The 22,498-nt window shown below is 39.8% G+C and overlaps 1 protein-coding gene across 1 annotated transcript in view; it reads right to left on the bottom strand.

The window, feature by feature from the left end:
• TMC1 (transmembrane channel like 1) overlaps positions 1-22,498 on the bottom strand; it is a 136,645-nt gene that overhangs the window by 20,942 nt on the left and 93,205 nt on the right. The window contains exons 12-15 of the mRNA XM_044920750.1: positions 21,339-21,518; positions 21,052-21,213; positions 14,060-14,188; positions 3,461-3,528 (exon numbers count right to left, since the gene is read on the bottom strand). Coding sequence (XP_044776685.1) covers positions 3,461-3,528; positions 14,060-14,188; positions 21,052-21,213; positions 21,339-21,518 — 539 coding nt within the window. The remainder of the gene's footprint in view (positions 1-3,460; positions 3,529-14,059; positions 14,189-21,051; positions 21,214-21,338; positions 21,519-22,498) is intronic.

The following is a 22,498-nucleotide window of genomic DNA, read 5'->3' as shown; positions in this document are numbered from 1 at the left end:
ACAGGCCCAGGTTAGGGGCCAGAATTACATAGCGCTATAGTACATTCTCAAATGCCAATATTAGTAATGTGAGATGTTTGTGAATCGTTATATTTGCTCCCTTCTAAAGGTCAGGCTTGGCCATGTGATTTGTTTTGGCCAATGAAATGGTCATTAAAATGAGGTGTCTCGCTACTGAATGGAGATGTTAAAAGCCCTGTGTGGATTCTATTCTCATCTCTCTGCTACCTTGACCGGTGATGCTCCAGATGGACCCTATTTTGCCAGTCTAGGAATCCACGGTGAGAGTAACTTGCAAGAGCAGAGCCCTCTACCAACCCACACTGGGCATGTAGAGAAAACAAGAAGTAAACGTTTCCCTTTGGAAGCCACTAAGATTTGGGGGTTCTGGTGAACTGCTGCACAAGCTAGTTTCTCCTTGGACACAATTCTGTACATCATGTGAGACCTAGTCTTGCCTAAAGCCACATATATTTGTACCTCTATGTATCCCTGCATCATTCATCTGTATACATGTATGTGTATACACGTATGTATTGTCTCTATAAATAAATTTCAGATTTTCAAAATAAATATTGAACAAATGGCTCAAGAAACCATTACCTAGAAAAACAGATCCCGGCACACTGATATCTGCACCTTAATGCTCATCCTGTCTTTGCTCGTGACTCACTAATCAGCTCGGCTCACTAAGTCCCTTCCCCAAACTTGAGCCCATCATCTGTCAGTTAAAGATCATTGTAATACCTTCGCCTTATAAAGTGCTTTTCTTCCAAGAAGATCAAAGCAAATGAAAGCTTCTTTTATTGAGCTCTCCTTATTACTCCAGCGACATGGTACATGTCGGGTAAATTATTCACATTTGATCAACCAAGAAAATGAGGTAGCAGATGGTGACAACACTAATGAAAGGGTATACAAAGAGGCAGTGTTGGAGCAATGTCCAAACCCATCTTCTCTCTCACCGTGTTCTCTGCTGCCTCTATACCCTGCTATGAGAGAGATAGGATGGGCCTTCATCATTTTAAAATACGATTGAAAAACCTATGCCGTCCATTTTTCAGTTAAGTGTGTCATATAAAGGTTTACTGGTCATTTCACCCACTTCATGACAAAATGGATTTTACCTATAAAGTTTCACTTTAACAGCATCAGTGTAAATAACCTCCATTAATTAGAAACCCCTAAAGCAATAACTGAATGTCTCCAGTCACAAACCAATGGAATTGAGTGCAAACTTCCCATACTCTTGTGTTTCTGTAGGGCCCAACTCAAGCATCGGTTCCTCGTGCCTCGTAAAATAGTAGCTTACCAGGTGTGAGTACCCTGTGGCAGGGGAGCCTGCTGCATTTAGAATACACACTCCCCACACCTCGCCCACCACACCGCATCCCCATTCTTCACTAGCTTCCTGGGAGTTTGGAAAAGACCATCTGTACCAAGGGTGGACCCGAAGGTCAAAATAATAGTTCTTTTGCCTCTGAAACTCTGGTTAGTGTATGATTATCTCTGTACACTCAACAAAACACCTTCACTTTCTAATATCTTCTTCAGACTAACAAGAAGCAAGACTTGACCAATATCTACAGGATGAACACCTAGAAAGAGACAGTGCAGTGATAGTGGAGAGATTTCGATAATGGGTCTGCCCATGAGAGAACAGGGGAAGAAATGGAAATATTTAAGAATCTCAACATGAACAATAGTGGACCAAAGAGCTGCAAAATTCTAAGTGAAACCCATCAGGACAGCCATTACAACAGCTTTTCTGATCATGAAAATGAATTTCTAGGCCAATCTGTTGTCTTAGCTAGGAAAGAACAAGACATAGACCCACAGCAGATGTCTGCACAAACGTCAGCCACCAGGCCTGAGGGATGTGTGGCTCGCTGTAAGGGCCAGGGGGTTTTAAAGCTGATACAAGGTGATGGTTTCGCGTTGTTCCACATGCCATGTTAGCCATTTTCTGCTGTGACCACAGAATCCCCTCTAGAAAAGGAAAGATCCAGAACTCATAGAAGCTGCTCCCTTTACTCTCTCTGCTGATGGTCCTAGGTCGGGCCACCCTGACTTTCCTCCTTGCTTGGAGAATGAAAGATGCATTTCACTCTTTAATGACTCTCTGGACACATGAACCATAGCTTGCAAAATTTAGGAAGTGAGAGGGCAGGAATTAAATTTTTAAACATACCTGATAATGGAGAAGATCATCTTTTTAGAGCCTTTCCTTCATATGTATTGACCTGGGGAGGCACAGGAATTTGACAGGCCCCATTGCAGGACGATGGGGCCCTTGGCTATGGTCTTTATATTACTGAAGCAAGATAATTTTAACATTTGCAGAGAGGTCCAGTCTTGCAATGGTTTAATAATTCAATCCAGCTATGATTGAGGGATTTAAGTAATATATGAAGCTTGTGCAAAACTTGTAGTTACTGGTCCTTGTACATAGGACAATGGTATGGTCAGTGGCACAGTGCAACATTAAGCATGTGTCGGTAGGATAAAGAGGCTCAATTGTAACTGCTTGTGGGTTGGGTGTTCTTAGTTAAGACTGACGGATTTCCAAGACCACATGGTTCCCAGATGAATCACATGCTGTGATTCAATTTTTAAACTCCAAAACAGTTCTACTGTATCCGCTCGTCTTAACCTGTCAAGGTTGACAGTGAGAATGCTTTCATTTAATAAAAGATATGACAGTCCTTTGTACATCAAAAGACATAATTCTGATGTGCAAATGGCCTGTGAAACAAGTTACAAAATAAAGATCGTATTTTTAGCTTGACCTTCCTAAAACATGTGTTTCATCTCTATGAACTACTGGATTTGGTAAAATATTATTTTTAAAAGTAGCAACGAGTTGTCTTCTAAATATACTCAATAATGACAAAATAAAATCAGTTTCTCAGAGGGGCCTTACATTAATTTGTTTCATACTTAACATGCGGTTATGGGATCATTAATGTTTCAGTGTTAGACCCTGGCGTCAGAGGATATAAAAGTAGAAAAAGCCTTCAAATAATCTACAAAGTAGAAATAGACTCCCAGTATTTGATAAATGAAATCTCTGCAAAACAGGCAGATGCCTTTGAGGACCAAAAGTTAAGATATGAAAAAAAATACATATGTAATATATATATATACTGTATTATACAGTGTATATAATATGTAAAATATATATTCTATATATTCCAAGACATATATATATACACAATATATATACAATAATATATATAGTATACTATATATCATATAGCATACATATATATATATATATATATATATATATATATATATATATATATGTATTAGCTTTTCCTAGCAATCCACTTTGCAAAGGCAATTGTTGAGTTAGCCCCAGGCTGTGGACTTCTCAGACACCAGGCTATAGTGCTTTATGCAATAACGATCTTTGAGGCTTTTCTACAAGTGATACACTGTCCAACAGCTGACCTACCAGATCATGCCTTGGTTGAAGATCAGAGCGAGGACATTGCCGCTGATGTCAAATTCAGTGTATGAGGGCTATGGAAGACACAGATATTCACTGGATTAGCATATCAACTGGTGAAAACTGAAAGCCAAGTGTTCCATCTTTCTGCATAGGTATGGCTAGGCTCTCAACTCCTTCCTTGCAGCAACAATTGCAGAGTAATCAATATAATAAATAATTAGCGATAAATAAAACAATAAAGCACGCTTTCTAACACAGCAAGGCTCATTTTCTAAAGCAGTCATTCAATGTTGTGGAAATGTGGACCAGCAGGCTCTCTTTACATGGCTGGGGAAAGAGAAAATTGGAGCAATGTTTTAGAAAACTGTTTGACCGTATAGATTAAAAGCTTAAAAAAAAAAACAACTCATTCTCTTTAACCCTGTAAGTCTACCTCTAGGAATTTGTTTTAACAAATTGATCTTAAATGTTGACAAATTTTAACAGAGATGAAACCACCAAAATGTCCAATATTGGTTAAGTAAACATAGTATATCTATACCATAATATATATTGCACCTAATTACAATCACTGTTTGGAGAATATTTACATATACAGAGAAAACTATGACTTGATGTTAAACAACAAAAATATAAAATTAGACAATCACTATTTTTATCAATGGAATATGAAATGACGCATAAGGAAAAGACTTGAAAATGACCAACAAAATTACTAGGTGTTATAAGTAGGCGATGGAATATGACTTTTGTTTTCTTCCTTACATTTGCATATTTTAAAATATTTTTCAAAAAAATGTGAATTTCTTTTACAATAAAATAAATATAGAGAAATACAGGACAAGTTTGAGAAGTTATTCAACTCAATATCCAGTGTTTATCTCCTAGGTAATACCATCCTGCTTAGAGCAGCAACACAAGCCTGTCTTTTTTGGGCAGAGGGGCACCGGTGGGCATCTGTCCCAGGGTGGCCTGTCCAAAGGCTTCCTTGTGACACATCGGGCAGCTTGGAAGGAAAGTTTCTATCAGTGGGAGTAATGCTACTTAGCAACCACAATGGAACTGGCTCCTGTTTAAATTGAGATAGAGAACAATCAGTCAGGAAACTAACTGGTAGGTCACAAGAGAAAAGGAGAAAAGCAAAATATGTGACGAAGAGCATCAAGACCACGAAAGAGAGACCAAAAGAGGGGCAGGTCCCTAATCCTGTCCCAGATCCTGGCATCTGCAGGTGTTGCTTCACGCCATATGGGTCCTGGTAATTACTCCCTCCTCAACACACCTACACAAACACAAGGAGGATGATCTGAGAGTGTCACTGTTCTCAAACCCAAGACCCCTCCCCCCCAAGAAAAAATATGTGCAAGAAGATGGAACAGTTCTCTGGTTTGGAACCCCGATAAAACCTTCACAGCTTTTGGACTCTTTGCCTCAAGAGTTCTTGAAGTCAGGCCTCAATGTCATCATTTTCCCAAAAGGTAGCAGTACTTTGGGGAAGGATAAGGGTCACGTGCCTTGTAACAGATTCAGGGCATGAGCAGCAAGAATGGTTTGATAACAAGATAAAATGATGAGATGATACATAGTGAAAGAATACATAGCCCTGTTATATTAAGCAGGACAAAGATGACCTAGATGATATACGTTGTGTTTTGCTGGCTTTCCAATGATCTAGAAGCCTAACATTCACAGGATGCGAAGAGGTATGGTTGGCAGTTTTTGTTCTAAAATCACCAACGAAAGCAACGTGTGCCTCATGGAGAAAAATAAACTGCTTCTAATCTCTAGAAACGTTAATTCGGAGTCTTTCTCCCGCCACAGGAGGGCTTTGCTCCGGACCACCTCTTCTCTTCCCCTGAAGCCTTGTGAGCTCACAGAACACATATGACGAATGCTCAGCTGGGTGGCCTATACCAACTGTGGTCTTGGAACAGCTTTTCTCGGTGTCAGATCAAGAGTCAAACCTTCATCTTTGGACTCTTTAGAACGGTGCCGTGATTTAACCCACCAATCTATGTAAAATTAAAAAAAAATTCAACCTTTTAGAAGTATATTTTCTTTCCTCTCACAAACATACAAGCTTCTTAAAAGCCATTTGAGATATTTTTATAACTAGGTGACTAGAAAAACACCAAAGACACACTGGGAACCCTTGTTCTCATAGTGTGTTTGCAGCAGGGGCAGCCGAAGGAAAATAATTTTTTAAAAAGATTTTATTTATTTATTTGAGAAAGAGCACACATGAGCACAAGTGGGGGGGAGGCAGAGGGAGAGAGGGAGAAGGAGAAGCAGGCTCCCCACTGAGCAGGGAGCCCGATGCAGGACTCTATCCCAGGACCCCGGGATCATGACCTGAGCTGAAGGCAGACGCTCAACTGACTGAGCCACCCAGGCATCCCAGGAATATAATTTTTGATGCACAAATGGACCCAATGCAGAAAATGGGTATAGGGCATCCCTAGTGTACCAAATGGGTTTTTGGTCCAGACACTTGTCAGGGATTCACACCTGAGTATTGGACTTTGCCTTGCCACGTTCTGGTTGGGTGAGCTGGGCCAGTTGCTTATCTTGTCACAGATAAACTGAGGAAATGAACTAGGTCAGTGGTTGTCACGCTATGGCCCAAGAGCCAAATCTGGACTGCCACCTGTTTGTATAAATAAAGATTTATTAGAATACAGCTGCATTCATTTGTGTATGTATTCTCTGTGGCTGTTCAGCACTAAAACAGGAAAGTTTAATGGTTGGCACAGAGACCATACGGCCTGCTGAACGCAAACCCCTTGTTCTCTACACTCTGCTCACAGTACTTCTGACAAAGATGTGTGGGTTTTACCCCCATATCAAACAATGCCCCAGTCCTCTGTGGACCTAAGCTGGATGCCCTACCATTTCACTCTGTTCTGATACTGACTGTCCAGAGTTAGAGCAGACCCCGCAAGTTAAGAACTCAGTCGCACAAGACTGCCCCACTTCAGACAACAATCACAAGTTTGGGGTGCCACCTATGCTGAGTGGCTGGCTATACATCAGAGAATCCTACGACTCCCTCTTCAGGTTTAATAATTTGCTAGAATAGCTCACAGAACTCTAGAAAACAATTGATTTACTAGGCTACTGGTTTATTTAAAAAATGCAAGATACGAATAGACAGATGGAAGAGATGCATAGGGCAAGGTATGAGGAAAAGGGTCCTTTTCCATGTCCTTTCCCAGCACACCACCCTCCAGCACCTCAACATGTTCAGCGACCTGGTTCAGTGAACCCCATAGGTCAGGGAGTCTTATGGAGACTTCATCAGTAAGCATAATCAATAACTAACTCAGTCTCCAGCCCCTCTCCCCTCCCTGGAGGATGGGGGAATGGGGCTGAAAGTTTCAAGTTTCTAATCATGTCTTGCTCTTTCTGGTGACTATTCCGCCATCCTGAAGCTATTCAGAAGCCACCAAGCATTGCCTCATTAGAATAAGCAATGTTCCTATCACCCAGGAAAACCCAAGGAATGTAGGCCTTCTGTATCAGGAACCAGGGTCAAAGAGCAAATATTAGAACAAAAGATGATCCTAGCACCTGTATTGCTTAGACAGTTATAAAAAGATTTAGGAACTCTGGCCAGGAGCTGGAAATGGAGACCAAAATATATATTTCTTATTATATCATAATATCACACCTGCAGAAGTGAAACTGCTTACTATCTAGCCTTTTACAGAGAAAGTCTGCCAACTTCTGAACTAGATCATTTCTAAGATCCTTTTCTAATCTAAAATCTGTAATTGGTTGAAAAATTAGACCCAGTTATTAAAGAATTGCTTCTCTGTAAACACTTTAGAAATGCAATTGAATACGGTATGAGTTGAACTCAGAAAATCTCCCTCTAAAAATAAAACAGAAGTAGGAAAGCAAACACACACACACACACACTATAAAATTCAATGCTCATTCTTTTGGAGATGGATTTAGTAAAAACATATGAGATTATATTGTATTTTAAAGTTTTAAAAGCAATACTTTAATAATACAAGTATAAATCATTTTGCAATACGTTTGCTTAATTGCCTCTAAAACATAAAAAAAGCTTAAAGGTAAATGAGGCTTGGGAAAAAATAGGTTTTCTTGAAAACTGAGAAATGAAATGATTCAAATGGGATGCATATAACACTAAGAGTCACTCATCCCTAATAAGCTTTTTAGGCACCAGCAAAAGAAGATCCCATTTGGATATAGGCTGAGGTCTATAATAACTTACTAATAGGCAAGGGATTGAAAATTATCTCGTTTTATTTCTAGGCCTTTGTTTGTGGTGGGTGAGAGTCAGTCATCTACCCATAGGGAAGACAGAAGGTTGTTGCTGGACTGAAATGCCCAGGAAAACCCATCTGCTCTCTGCAAGTTTTGTTATTTGGGAAAGATCATTAACCTTTGGATATCGTGAAATATCTCAGAGAGAATTCTGTCATTGCAACATCCTGTCTGACATACAAATCTCACTCCCCACACCTGAAATCACCCTGGGTGAATGGTTCTCAAGCATGGTCCCCATACCAGAAGCCGCATCATCACCTGGGAACTTAGAACGGGACCTGCCCCAGCTCCGATGGAATCAGAAACACTGTTTTCACATGCCTTCAGGGGATTCTGGTCTATCCTCAAATTTGAGAACCACTGATATAGGACAAATCCTAGCTTCATCCACTAGGATGACTCAGCGACTCGGGTCTTTGCACTTCACCCCTTGTTGCCTGCAGACAGACTCCAACCAATATTCAAGTGGAACTTCAAGTCCAGACTGTGCTGTCCCTTTCCCCAAGTTGTCAATCCTTCAGGGACTACTCAAGACTTCTTACTGACCCTTTAGCATGGCATCTTCCTGCACTGCTAAGTAATATCTCATTCCCAGCTGGAGAACATCTGTTTATTTCTAATTCTGTATCACAGCCCCTCCTGTAACTCCATTCTATTGCAAGTGACCTATCTAATCTTGGGGTGCTTTGAGTTACAAACACCATAGATTGGCTCATGAATTAGTCATGATTTGACAGAGTCCTTGAAATTTCTAGGGTTAAGCATCACAGTGAAAATTCAACATGACAGAAGTCTGGTTGATGGCTTTGAAGTCAATTAGACATGAGTTTGAATCCTAGCTCCATCACTGACCACCTATATGTCTTTGAGCAAATTATTAAACATTCTCTAAGCCTCAGTTTACTGTAAAGTAGGAAAAAATAGTATTTACCTTATAGTGTTGCTGCTATGAATACATGGAAAAATATATGTATTTTGTAGAAGTTCTGACCTATAATAAACACTACATAAAAATATAATATAATATAATATAATATAATATAATATAATATAATATAATATAATATAATATAATATAATATATATAGAATCTACTTTTATGGTCTGTCAGTCATATGCCTCTTATTTATGGATAATCTTGAGCCCCTTCATCAGAGCACAGGGAAATCTCTTATATTTTCCACTTATATAAATTTTAAAAAGACCATCTTAAAAATGTAACTTTAAACAGGATGTTGAGGTTTTAATTTGGTTGAACATATTCTAATCCCATGCTGTGTATTCGATTCTATTTCTTCTTAGGTATCGGTTACCTATTTTGTTGATAAATGACAAAGATATTGTCAACACAAATTAAGCTGAAAGGAAAGGCATTCTGTGTTGAGCTACAGCGGGAAACCCCGATTTTACAAGAGGTTTTAGGGCAGTTATGTTAAATCTGGATGGTTAAAATCGCTCCTGGGAGAAACCATTCCACTCCCGATGAGTCAGTGAACACTTCAGAAACATTGAGAACTGTCTGCTATGCTTGGAGAAGCCTTAGGAAAGATTAACTTACATTACATGGTCTAACAGCCTGCTCCTAGCCAGTAATTTCCTCACCTCAGTCCATCTTTATAGGTTTGTTGTGATAACACTTTAGCTATAAATTTATAGATGGAAAATCTACAGGGTCACTTTTAACGGAATGTACTCTGATACAACCAGTATATAATTCAGCATATTTAATATAATGGCTGTGTCCAGAAGGACACTTCATTGCCCTTGTTTATTCCCTGGCTACACAAACTGAGGTAACTCACTTCAATTCACGAACCCTCAATTTTTCAGATGTGAAATAAAGGATGCATGATTGATTATGTCAAAATTCCACCCAACATTAATATTCTGTGGATCACTAAATCTGATGCTAGAGTCTGCAGAGTTCAGTTTTTACAGAAGCTGTTGTAAGAAAAGTGAATGGATTTTTTTAAAAAGGCATGTTCTCTAGGAATGAGAAATTCAACTTAGGGAAATTTCTCATAAGGAAATAATCTGTGCATGCCACTATAACTTATCTGTGAAGATATTCAACTACATGGATATAAATAAATGTAACCGCAATATTTATTATAATAATTAAAAATTAGGTAAAGTTTTACTGACAGCCAATAAAAATTAAATTATAGTTCATTCATTTATAGAATATCACACTGTCATTTAAAACTGTCATAAAAGAACAGTTAACCAGGCGCCTGGGTGGCTCAGTTGGTTAAACATCTGCTTTTGGCTCAGGTCATGGTCCCAGGGTCCTGGGATCAAGCCCCGCGTCGGGCTCCTTACTCAGTGGGGAGTCTGCTTATCCCTCTCCCTCTGTCCCTCCCCCTGTTCTTGCTCTTTCTCTCTCTCTCTCAAATAAACAAATAAAATCTTTAAAAAATAAAATAAATTATTAAAAAAAAAGAATAGTTAACCTAGGGAAATGGTCACAGGTGAAAAAAGCAGGTAACCAGTCATTAAATACATACTTTTTAATAAAAAAATTTTTAAAAAGGTATATTTATAAAAATCTATAATATTATATAAAAATCTATTGTACTTGTTTATTTACATATAAATAAACACTAATACTATCCAATTCAAATAATCCAAATAAGTAATGCCATTATGGCGAGATTACCTGCGATTTTTATTTTCATATTGAACTTACACTGGATTTTCTGGATTTTTTATAATGAGCTAGTATTATTTTGGGAACTCAGAAAAAAAAATTTTTTGGTGGTGGAAATGGACACATTTTTCTTTTTGATTTCTTTTTTTTTTTTAAGATTTTATTTATTTATTTGACAGAGAGAGAGAGAGAGATCACAAGTAGGCAGACAGTCAGGCAGAGGGAGAGGGAGAAGCAGACTCCCTGCTGAGCATGGAGCCAGATGAGGGGCTTGATCCCAGGATGCTGGGATCATGACCTGAGCCCAAGGCAGCCCCTTAACCGACTGAGCCATCCAGGTACCCCTTCTTTTTTATTTCTTTTTTTTTTCATTAATTTATTTTTTTTAAGATTTTATTTATTTATCTGACAGAGAGAGACACAGCGAGAGAGGAACATAAGCAAGGGGAGTGGGAGAGGGAGGAGCAGTTTTCCCACCAAGCAGGAGCCCGATGCGGGGCTTGATCCCAGGACCCTGGGATCATGACCTGAGCTGAAGGCAGACGCTTAACGACTGAGCCACCCAGGCGCCCCTTCTTTTTGATTTCTGAAAGGCATCTCAAAAGTATCTTCTCTGCCCATCTCAGGTTCTCCTTTAATTCATGACAGGTATTTCCAGGATTCATATTTTCAATTAGGATGTCCAGGAGAATATCAGAGAAACATTCTCATCAGCCTTTTCTCCTCTGGGACAGCCCCAGCTGAGATTTCTGCATGGAGGCCTGCCCACACTTTGCCCATACCTGCGGGGCCCTGTCTTATGTTGGTCCCTCCACCAAGAATCCTTGCTTCCACTGGATCTTTGAAATTTTGATCCTTTCCCAAGACTGGCTCAAGTGCTTCTTCCTCCAACATGTCTTTGGGTCTTGGCATTTCTGATCTCTCTCTCTCTTTATTTGTGTCTTTCTTCTTCCCTCTCCCTCCCTCCCTTTTTTCTTCCCTCCCTCCACCCCCAAAGTCATGTAGCCATGGTTTCTCCTATGGCATTTACATTTTGTGCTCTGTATTGATAAGGAGAGAGCTTGCAGGATTAAAGGGCAGTAAGGAGTGTGAGGAACTAATGGATGAATATCCCATCTGTACAGGGCAGTGGTTTCTCACTCCAGCCAATTTCTCCCGAATGGGAATACGGATTGAATGTTGCCAGCCTTTCCAATATGCCAAGAAAAGCAAGAAATCCCTATTTTGTAAAATGTAAAAATTCTAGTTTTAAAATATGAGCTCATTAAAAAAAAAACAAAAATAAAAACAAACAAACAAAAGAAAACACTCTGCAAAGAAAGAAAAATATATCAGCAAGCTGAATCTAGGCAGCAAGCCCAAGTTTGCAATTTCTCCTTAGGTGGATATTTTTACATCTCTGTATCCCCTTATCACCCAGCACAGAGCTTTGCTCTTACTGATTTGCACTTAGTAGACACTCAGCTGTGTCAGCTATTTACTGGATGGGCCAATGATAATAGGATCTGCATCAAAGATCCACCATCCACCCTTTACTGTTTAAAATTTGTTTTGACGCTGGGATACTTTCTGCAGAGCCTTCCAAAAGTAACATGGAAGAAAATTCTCTGTGACCTAAAACAGGAACTTGTCTTTTTTTTCCCCTGTACTTTGTACTAACCCAAGAGCACTGTCAGCACTCAATAAATAATAAATGACAGTCATTTAATTATAGCTATTATGCATCCAGGTCATGTTTTATTGACTTCATATTTGAAGCAAAATTTTCTAGCACTTAGGAAGAGAGCAGTAAGGGATAAAAGGCAAGCATAAGCCAGGCAAGGGCCTCAGAAAGAAATGGCAATCTTTATGTCTGCCTCAGAAGAGCTGAATCAGACAAGGAAAATAGAAATGAAACCCAGCCAGCTGAATACCTCATAGCAGGGAATGGGAAAGCAGTGCAAGAGCATCCTGGATCCATAGCATTACCTCACTGGTGCTCACCAAAGAGCATTATCTAACCACTTTTGGCTCGTCCCACGGGCACTTTCAGTGAGGATGACAGAGATGACCTAATCAAAGGTACGATCTCCAAGTCAGATAGCCAGGCTGAGGATCCAGCCTGGGGTCTTGAAAACTGTTCTGAGCATAGGACTTGTCCAGAGACTAGAGGGCATGGGGCTGGGGAGAGGTCGGCAATAAAGGATACCATTTCCTGAGAGAGGAGAGAAACGTCATTGGCTTGAGATTACTAAACCAGGACGGACTCCGTGGGCACATCCCTGGAAGCAGGCAGAATTCCGTCAATAGATGGCGTTGCCTGGATGGTGCTAGAATGTAGAGGTTTAACACAGAAGCAGACAGTCAACACATAATGCCCACCATGTGACAAGTATAGGGGTCAAGGCTTTTATTTTCATAGGTCTTTCATTCTAACAGAGGGAGATAGATTATAAGCATGTTTTTAAAAGGAAATGTCAGCTAGTTATACATCATATGAAGAAAATCAAGCAGGGTGTTGAAGGAGAGATCCTGGTAGGCTATATTAGATGGGAAGGTCAGAGAAGAGCTCAAAGGTGGTGACATATTAGCAGAGTCCTTAATGACAAAGAAGGCATCAGCCATGCCAAATTCTAGGAATCTGTACCCCTACAGGGAAAAACAGCTAGAGCCAATGCAAGGGTCATCTTGTGTTTGAGCATAAGAAAGAATTCCACCATTTATGGATTTTACAAAGCAAGAACAAAAGTGGTAGAAGATGAGCTCAGAAAGAAAGAAAGAGAAAAAAAAAACCCAGATCCTGTAAGATATCGAAGGCCTTAGAAAGAGATTTGGAATTCATTCTAAGTACTTATTAACCACTGGAGGATTTTAAGCACACGATTACAGTCAACTCAGTACTACAACCCAACTACAGTCATAGTTCCCAAGATGACTGTTACAGTTGCAAAAGAGGGACCTGGCAATGTGGAAGACCACAGAGTGGTGTGTGCTCTGTTGCCTTCCTTAAACTTTGGGGGGTTGCGGGGGGGAACCGGGGGTTGCATGCAGAGGGTGAACTGGGAATGGAGTCAACATCAGTGGGGCTCAGAGAAACCTGGGTTCTTGCTGTGGTGCTGGAAGGATGTCAACTTGCCAGAGTTGAGGTCCACGACTTGCCAGACACCTATCAGCACCCTGGGCTTGCCTCAAAACTTCCACAGCTCCCTGCTGTGTCTCTGCTGAGCTCTTATTAGCCTGGGAGCTTTATGAAATGAGCACCATATTTACTGGATCCACTTATCATCCACTGCACTGCACAGTAACTGTCCAGGATTCTGTTTAGTAGAATTCAAAGGAATTAATAGAATGTGCAGTTGATACTACCCATCTTGTCCAGCTTCTGGAAATGTCAGCAAGCTTCATGACTATGGGTCCCAGACTGAGTTCACCATATTCATGGACAGGTTGAGGTCCACTGCTTTAACCATCCTGGGCTCACTTTACTAGAATATCATAAACCATGACACTCAAGTCTTACACCCTTCTGAATTAAAACTGTACTCACTGGTCTTCACTTATTAACGCTAACAGGTGGTCCTACTCCTAAATTCTTCTTCTGGCATAGTGTGTGCAAGTGATAAACCACAAAGGAATAATCTGACAGGAGGAAAGATGAGCATCATACTTACATAGCCATATTCCAAATCCCAGCACCAGCAATAATTGCAAAACCTCACAAAACATGCCCGGAGAAAGTCTCCAATGAGGATTGTGACATAAGTGGTCAGAACATCAGAAACGGTGAGCCGCACAAATTCCTGTCGAGATATTAACCAGATTAAAAACGAGCATCTCTCCCTTCAAATGGCCCTAGTGTCGGCATCAAGTTTGTTATGCTTCTGCATGGTGTTAGCTTAGAAACTGCCATTAATAGTGAAAAAATAGTGAGGCATATATAGGAAGTGAAAAATGTTTCACCCTTATTTTATTAGTCAAAAGTAATTATCTCCACTTCCAAAACCACTGTATCAAAAGTCTTCTTACCGAGAAACTTTTATAGGCATAACACAAGAAACAAAACCAGGGATATATTGACCACACATATGTTTAAAACTTTAATCTGGCAAACAGCAATGTTTATGAAGTTAAAAGATGAACTTCGAAAAGTACTGGCAGCATCCGTGATACAGGATTAGTTTTTCTAACCCATTAGAAATGTTTATAAATCAGCCTCACAATAGATGGGCAATCCAATAAGGAAAGAAGCTGGCAAATGGCACAAATAAGAAATTCACAGAAGGAAATACGCAGTCAATTAAAATGTTGAAAAACATTGAAACCCCACACACAAAAGTGCAAATTAAAACAAAGAGTTGTTGCCTCACAGAAAGATAAATCTTTAAAAATCCAGGCTTCTCCTTATTGGTGAGTGTGGTGAAGTAAACACTACCATAAACTGATGGGGGAATGTCGACCCCCAACAACACTTGGTGGGAAATTTGTGGAAATCCATCACATTTTAAAGTGAGTAGAATATGATCGAGGAAATCCACTTGTGGAAAGGTGTCCCACAAAAGTATGAACACAAGTGCACAGATCTATACATGTGATTGTTAAAGTAGGACTTCTTCCAGATAAAGATTGGAAACAATTCAAATATGTTCAGGAGATTAATGAAATAGAACAGTGTGTCCTCACAATGGAATATCATGAGCTCTTGAAAGAAAAAGAGTGCAATTGTGGTTATAGATGGACAACTATGTGAACATACACTAGAAACCATTGAATTGCATATTGTAAATGGGTGGAATGTGTGGTGGATGAATCATACCTCAGTAAACTTTAAAAAGTTTACAAAATAGGATATGTGGTATGAACTCATTTGTTAACAAAAATTTACAAAATAGGATATGTTGTATGAACTCATTTGTTAACAAAAATTCCTGTGTATATATGCCTATATGTGTATGTATAGACATAGAAAGTTCTGGAAAACCAGAAACTGGTTACCTCAGTGGTGTGGACTTAAATTTATGTGCAAAAGGGTGTGTGCTGTGGATTAGAGGGAAAGTTCACTATTTCCTCGTGGAACCCCTTTGACAATAATTGATAAATATTAGAATAGACACATAATTATAAATGTTTGTTGTGATAGTTCTCCTCTGCTCCTCCTTTTCTTTTCCTTCTCAATAATTTATGTCCTAAGACTGAAGACACTGGATATCTCATAATACATATTTTGCCAGAAATACTAGTGTTCTTCTATAATTTCTGAAGTCTTTTGGTTTCTATTTCCAGCTACATATATAATCTCCCCTCTAAAATAACTAGTGAGAAAGAATTTTCTCATGGGGCAAAGGGCCATTTGACTAGCTGTCTTTAGATTATTTTCCAGCCTCATACTTCAGAGCAATGCTTCCTGAACGCCAGATCATCGTCTACCACCTCCATGATTCTTGATACGTCCAAGTACCATATGAAATATAATTTATCTCAGATTTCTTTTAACATTAACATATTTATTCTTAAAAAATAACCACAACTATTACAAATATAATCTGCTATAAATAGTAGTTAACTAAAATATACACATGACCCAAGCAAAAATCATTATAGTAAAACCTTAAAAATACAAATTTAAAAACTCAGCATTAGTTTTCACCAACTGTCATGCCTGTGACAAGGGCTTGTAGGCTGGCAGTGTATTTTGGGAAATGGTGTCAAAGAACAGGAGTGGAGGTTGGGAAGAATGAAACAGAAGGAAGGAAAGCTTTTGCCCAAGAGCATGCTAAAATCTGTCACTACTGAGGCAAGTGAGTCTTATCCTTCTGGGGACCCCACCTGGAAGCCTAGAAGCTGTATAGAATAAGCCTCAGAATTGTCCATGCCAGTGACAGAAGAGGGACATACTGATCCACCAACAACCACTCCCATTAGCCAAGGATGTCCCCATGCGGTATTAACACCCCACTTGATGACAGCAGAGAAACTTTGAAGGTAAAGAGAATATGCATACAGCTGTTGAGATGCTATCAGGTTAACAGCTGCATGCAGAACAGCTGGAGTAAAAGGTGGGCCAAGAGAGTGAGAGGTTCCTGCATAATCTGAAAGTTTCTATATAATCCGGCTCCTGTCTAGCTCCCCATATTCTTCTGGTATTGCTCATCCCTCTTCTTCACTCCAGCCCCACCGGCTTTCATTCAGACCCTCAATCTCCATACTTCCTCAGGCCACAGGGCCTTTGCCTGGGTCTTCACTCCACTCAATCATTGTTACTTCACCTCTTGACTCAGTTTATACCAACGAATACACACCACTACGGCATCACTGGTTTAGGAAAGTTTCACTCACCTCACTGACAAGGGCAAGCTTCCCCATAAAAAATTCTCAGATTCCATGTATTTCATTCTTGTAGTGCTTGGCTATCATTGTAAATTTGCAAATTTTGCATAATGACTTAATTAATGGCTTTGTTCCCCCCCACCCAAGAAATTGTAGTTTTCACAAGAGCAAGGAACTAGCCCACCTTTGTGCCCATTGGACCTCTAGTATCCAACATGATGCCTGCCACTCAGCTTGCACTCAATAAATATGGAATGAATGGTTGAATGATAGTAAATTCCTGCAGTTATTTCTGGCCATAACTTTTCTCTTCCTGTTCTTATTCTCTTTTTCATTGCCCAGGCAACTTGAGTTCAGATTCTAATAACTAGTATCAATTAGGGGGAGGCGATGAGGAATATCTTTTGGCATCCACTACCTTGTCAGAAGGTAAGGTTTTAAAGTCCCCCTCATCTTCCTAAACATTCTCATCCCAGTGGTTGAAATCCTATTTTTTCCTAAGCAGTGGTCTGTCATATAAAATACCAGAAGAGGATTGAAGCATTATATGGAAACATAAGAAGATTTATTCACAAACCATAGGAAGAACACAATGCTTCATAAGAAAGAGAATCCTCCAACAGTGGCCCAGCCCACCTCAGGGGCACCAATCCCAGTTCCTAGCGTGCTAGTCAGGATGGGAGCACAGTCTCCACACAGGCCCCCCGTTGAGCACCACGCCCCACACCTGACAACTTTCCACTCATGACAGTTAGTTATTAAATGCCTGGGCAGCTTTGATCAGTAAACATAAAAGTCATTAGCAGGTAACAGGAACACGACAGTCAAGGGGCATCACAAAGGACCACAGACTCTAGATGTCCCATGGCAGGAGTTTAGAGAGTAGGTGTTGATGCTGATTATATTTCTAGGGACAATTCAGCGCTATGGACAAGGATGCATGGGTTACATTTGGGCTCCTGTCATTGACTTCCTTTAAGAGCTTGAGAAAATTTTTGTAGCGTTTCAGGTCACAGCCTCCTCATCTATAAAATAGAGATAGTTGTGTAACTTATCTCAAAGGGTAATTTAAAAATTCAAGGAAACAGCGCTGGGCACATTATAGGTATTCAATAAATGTTAGCCACTGTTGTTCTGTTCAGTTGGCTGCTTTCCCCTTCCCCAAAATGCAGACCTTGGTATATAGCTTTAAATAGCAATCTCCCAAGGGTGGCTTTGCTGCCTAAGAGCTACATCTTGAGATTCCCTGGAGGGATAAAGGAGCCACCAAATTATCCTTTATTCAGATCAAAGTGAGGTTTGAGTCTTATATCATCCTTGAGGAAACAAAGCAGAGGGAGGACAAGAGGAAACTTCAGGAATGTTCTTATGGAACAATGAATGAGTGTTTGGGGTGTGTCCCCAAGATGACATGCAAATCAGATGCCTTTACTGTTTCTCCTGGAGTCACTTTTTTTTTAAAGACTTTATTTATTTTATTTTAGAGAGAGAGAGAACACGCGTGCATGAGCAGGGGAAGGGCCAAGGGTGAGAGAGAGAGGATCTCAAGCAGACCCAGTCCTGAGTGCAGAGCCTGACTCAGGGCTGGATCTCACCACCAAGAGATCACGACCTGAGCTGAAATCAAGAGTCAGACCCTTAACTGACTGAGCCACTCAGGCACCCCTGGAGTCATTTCTTTTTTAGATGGGTAAACAAAGTGTTTCTAGGTGCATGGATATAGATATTGATCTCTTAAAGACAAGACTTTCCAGGACTCAGGGTTTTTATGTCCCCTGTGTTCTCTTTGTCCCCATGGACTCTACCTCCCTCATCTACATTCTGTTAGAACCACAACGTCTGGGTCAGCTCCTGCAGACTTTCCCGCAAGCGCTGAATGCCCCCTTAGGGAAAGGAAAGTGAAAGAGAAGGGGGCAGTAAGGAGAGATGATGAAGCAAGGAAAAGCACCAAAGATGGGATATTTTTTTTTTTTTTTAAGGACAAGACAAGCAGCAAGGTCTCAAGAAGAATTAAATAAGTGATTTTTCCTTTATTTTAAGCCAGTATGTGTGGGACCAACACAGAAGCTTCTGCATATTCGGAGACATAAGTATCCTCCTCACTTGCACTGGCGTTCCTATCTAATTAATCACTTTCTCTTCCCCAGAAGTGAGCAGCCTCAATCTCATCCTTGACAGTCCATTCCGTCAAGACTGTTAAAGGGTAGGTGTCATACCCCACCTGCCAGTCTGCATTCTAGGACATACAGAAGAGAACACCTCAAACTTCCTGAGCTTGTGAAAAAAAATCCTTTTCTCCCCAGTTTTTCATTTCTTTCCACTTTAGCTGAAGACTCAAGGAGCAGCCTAGCTGTGGTAAGACTTGTGTGAAGCACGGTGACCAGACTTCACTTCAAGGAAGGACCCTTGAAACCCAGAAACCAGTGGACTCCTGTGCATTCACTTCCTGTACCTGCTGTCACAAATTACCACAAACTTCGGGGCTTATAACAACACAACTTTCGTTTCTTACAGTTCTGGAGGTCAGAAGTCTAAAATCAAGGTGTAGGCATCAGGGAGGAATCTGGGTCCCCACCTTGTTCAGCGTCTAGAGGCTGCCGGCGCTCCTGGGCTCATAGCCCCTCTTTGTCCATCTATAAAGCACATCTCTCCAAGCCAGTTCCACTGTCACGTCTGGTTTTTCTGACTTTGACTCTTCTGTCCCTACTTGTGATTTCATTAGGTCCATCCACATAATCCAGGATAATTTTCCTTCACTTAATCCCATCAGCAAAGTCCATGTTACCATGTAAGGTAACAAAGTCAGAGGGATTCCAGAGATTAGGCACAGACATCTTTGAAGGGCTATTACTCCATCTACCATACCTCTCTCCTAAGTAAAGGCAGACTTCATTTATTTTCATTTCATTTATTATTTCATATATAATATGTTCTATAAACATATATGGAATGTGCTTGTCTGAAAATTGAGTATTTAATAATACGTAACTGGAAAGGGAGATGCTTATCTGGCCCTGAAAGCATAAAAATAAAGTAAAACAAAATCCTTAATCATACCATACTTTTTGGACATGTGTCTAGCATCACATACGTTGTTCTTATTTTTTTCCCACAATTAAAATCACAGTTGATTGGCTTAAGTCTGATGAGCATCTAATTGAGCATGAGGGCATCTATTGATACCCACATTTTTACATTGCATCAGTTTTATAAGACTAACACTAACTTTCAATTTTTCCTTTTAGATTATAAAAAGTAAGTACACAGCAAAAAATTATTCAAATAATTCCATAAGACCACATTACTGCTGAGACTGAATGTTGTCCAATAGGCAGGCAGATGCATGATGACATATTTAAAAGTATCTGGTCCTCATCGATGAACCCAAGTCCAAAATCGGTTTATGAAATGCACAGTAGCAATGTCAATTTTAATGAGATCAAATTAAAGCCTTTTCAAAATAAAAATTGGATCTGTATAGAAATAAGAGATGTGAGGGGCGCCTGGGTGGCTCAGTCGTTAAGCGTCTGCCTTCGGCTCAGGTCATGATCCCAGGGTCCTGGGATCGAGCCCCGCATCAGGCTCCCTGCTCTGCGGGAAGCCTGCTTCTCCCTCTCCCACTCCCCCTGCTGTGTTCCTACTCTCACTATCTCTCTCTCTGTCAAATAAATAAATAAAAAACAAACAAACAAACAAACAAAAAAACAAAAAAAAGAAATAAGAGATGTGAAATAGTTTACTGTTGTTTTTCCTTATTTGGTTTCCTTTTTTGGACAGAAAGCCACATGAAACATTCTCTCTTTTCTCTGGTAAAATACTAGTAGCCTAGGACTGGGTCCATTTACATAATCATCATGAAAACAACTAACCTAAAATAGTATTTCCTTTAACACCTAAGGGACAATTATTTGACAAAAATGGACATTGCTGAAATTAGTATTAGTGTGTGCTCCCCAAAGAATCTATTTTTTAATGGAAAACTGGTAGTAATAGGTAGAGTTCCATTTAAATATTCACTGGAGCCTGTATCTAAATCTAGGTGCTTTATTATAACACAAATAGAAGATGAACCTCTCCTCACATCATTTAAAAATATCCTTTCTTTATATGCAACTGTAAAAAAAGGTGTAAAAGTAGTACTTACGTCAATAGATGGAGTGAGGACTGCATGAGAGACTATATATGAAATTCATAGCCAGCACCATAGTAAGCCTTCAATAAATCTTTGGTATTTTTTTATGAAGCAATAAAAAAAAATAGGCCACACTTATGAAAGACATAATTGATTCTGCTCTTTTTTAATCCATTTATTGTCATACACTTCTGTTGGTGACATTACCTGCCCCACCATTGTTTCCCAGCAGGGTCCTCGAGGTACATCTGCAGGGTGCACAAAAAAAGGTGGCCCAGTGCTATTTCCCGTGAGTGATGCATTGTAGGCCTTGATCATGTTGGCTTCCCAGAGGGTAATATTGGCCTTTACCAGCTTCTCCTCTTCAATCTAGGATGCAAAGTGATGGAAGCAAAGATGGAGACAGCACAGATTTCAGAGGCATTTCCAGCAATCTGGAAACTGGGAATGTAACAACACACTGATGCCAAGAACAATCCAGATACAAGACTTACCTTGTTGTTAATCTCATCCATCAAGGCAAGAATAAATACATACAAGTTGCCTAAAAGTAGAGCAAAAATGCGTCCCAGTAGCCATTTCAGAGCAATGAGGGGATGGTAGTCTTCCAATTCAGCAAATAAGTCAAATAGTGTTGGACAGAACATCCCCAGAAGGGACATGACCATGTTCATCTATAGGGGAGACACAAGGAATTAACTAAGTTAATGGTATTTTAAAAATAATTGCTTTCTTCCAGGATTTTGCAAGATTTCAGCTAGATTTCCTTCATCTTTTATAAGACTAAAGAAGATAATCTTATGCACTTTTAAAATTTGATCTTAATAAGACAACAAAGAAAATATTCAACTCCCTACCTACAGGTGTGCTTGGGTATGAGCTTATGTAGGTGCCAGTAATAATAGTCTGTTTCCTAGTATAATGAGGGAAGTAATTTACATCACTCTCTATCCAAAGAACACATATTGTTCTACATGGGAACTGATTCTGATATGGTGATACACTTTGCAACAAGATTTCCAAAGGAAAGGGAAAATGATCTGCTTGAGGAATGAGGTCCAAACTGGAAATACTAATTTGACAATTACCAGCATACGGGCTAGTTCAATCAGTTGGGATAAATGAGTCCTTGAGATGGGCTCAGGACTAAATACTGAATTCTGGGGGATACACCCTATTAGGGGCAAAAAAAAAAAAAAAAGGAATGGGTTTATCAAAGAAAACAGGACATTCAGAGAAACAAAAGGGAGAACACAGGCATGATGTTATCAAAGCCAAGGTAGGAAAGTTCCAGAAAAGAAGAACTGGTTTATAATGCCACTGGGGGGGTGGTGGGGAGGGAGGGAAAGAGAGAATATGAAAAGTAGCAAATGTATGGTCCATATTTCCTGTCTGGCACCTTTATAATTATAATATTAGGCTAAATTAAATCGGGGAAAAAAATCCAGTGCATGTACTACTTTTGTGATGGGGGAAAAGCCCCCTTAAATGGAAAAAGATTTTGGGTATAGCCCTGGCAAGGGCCTTTCCTAAATACCTGGTTCAAACTGTCACCACTAAACATTTCCTATTGACATTTCTTGATTCCATGTTTTGAATGATTAGAACTACCAGACTGTATTGAGAAAATAATTGTCAGTATGGTTTTTCCCAT

This window comes from Neomonachus schauinslandi, chromosome 13 (assembly GCF_002201575.2).
Source record: "Neomonachus schauinslandi chromosome 13, ASM220157v2, whole genome shotgun sequence".
Taxonomy (NCBI): Eukaryota; Metazoa; Chordata; class Mammalia; order Carnivora; family Phocidae; genus Neomonachus; species Neomonachus schauinslandi.
Note: the sequence above shows the minus strand (reverse complement) of the source record. Positions and strands in the feature narration are given on the sequence as shown.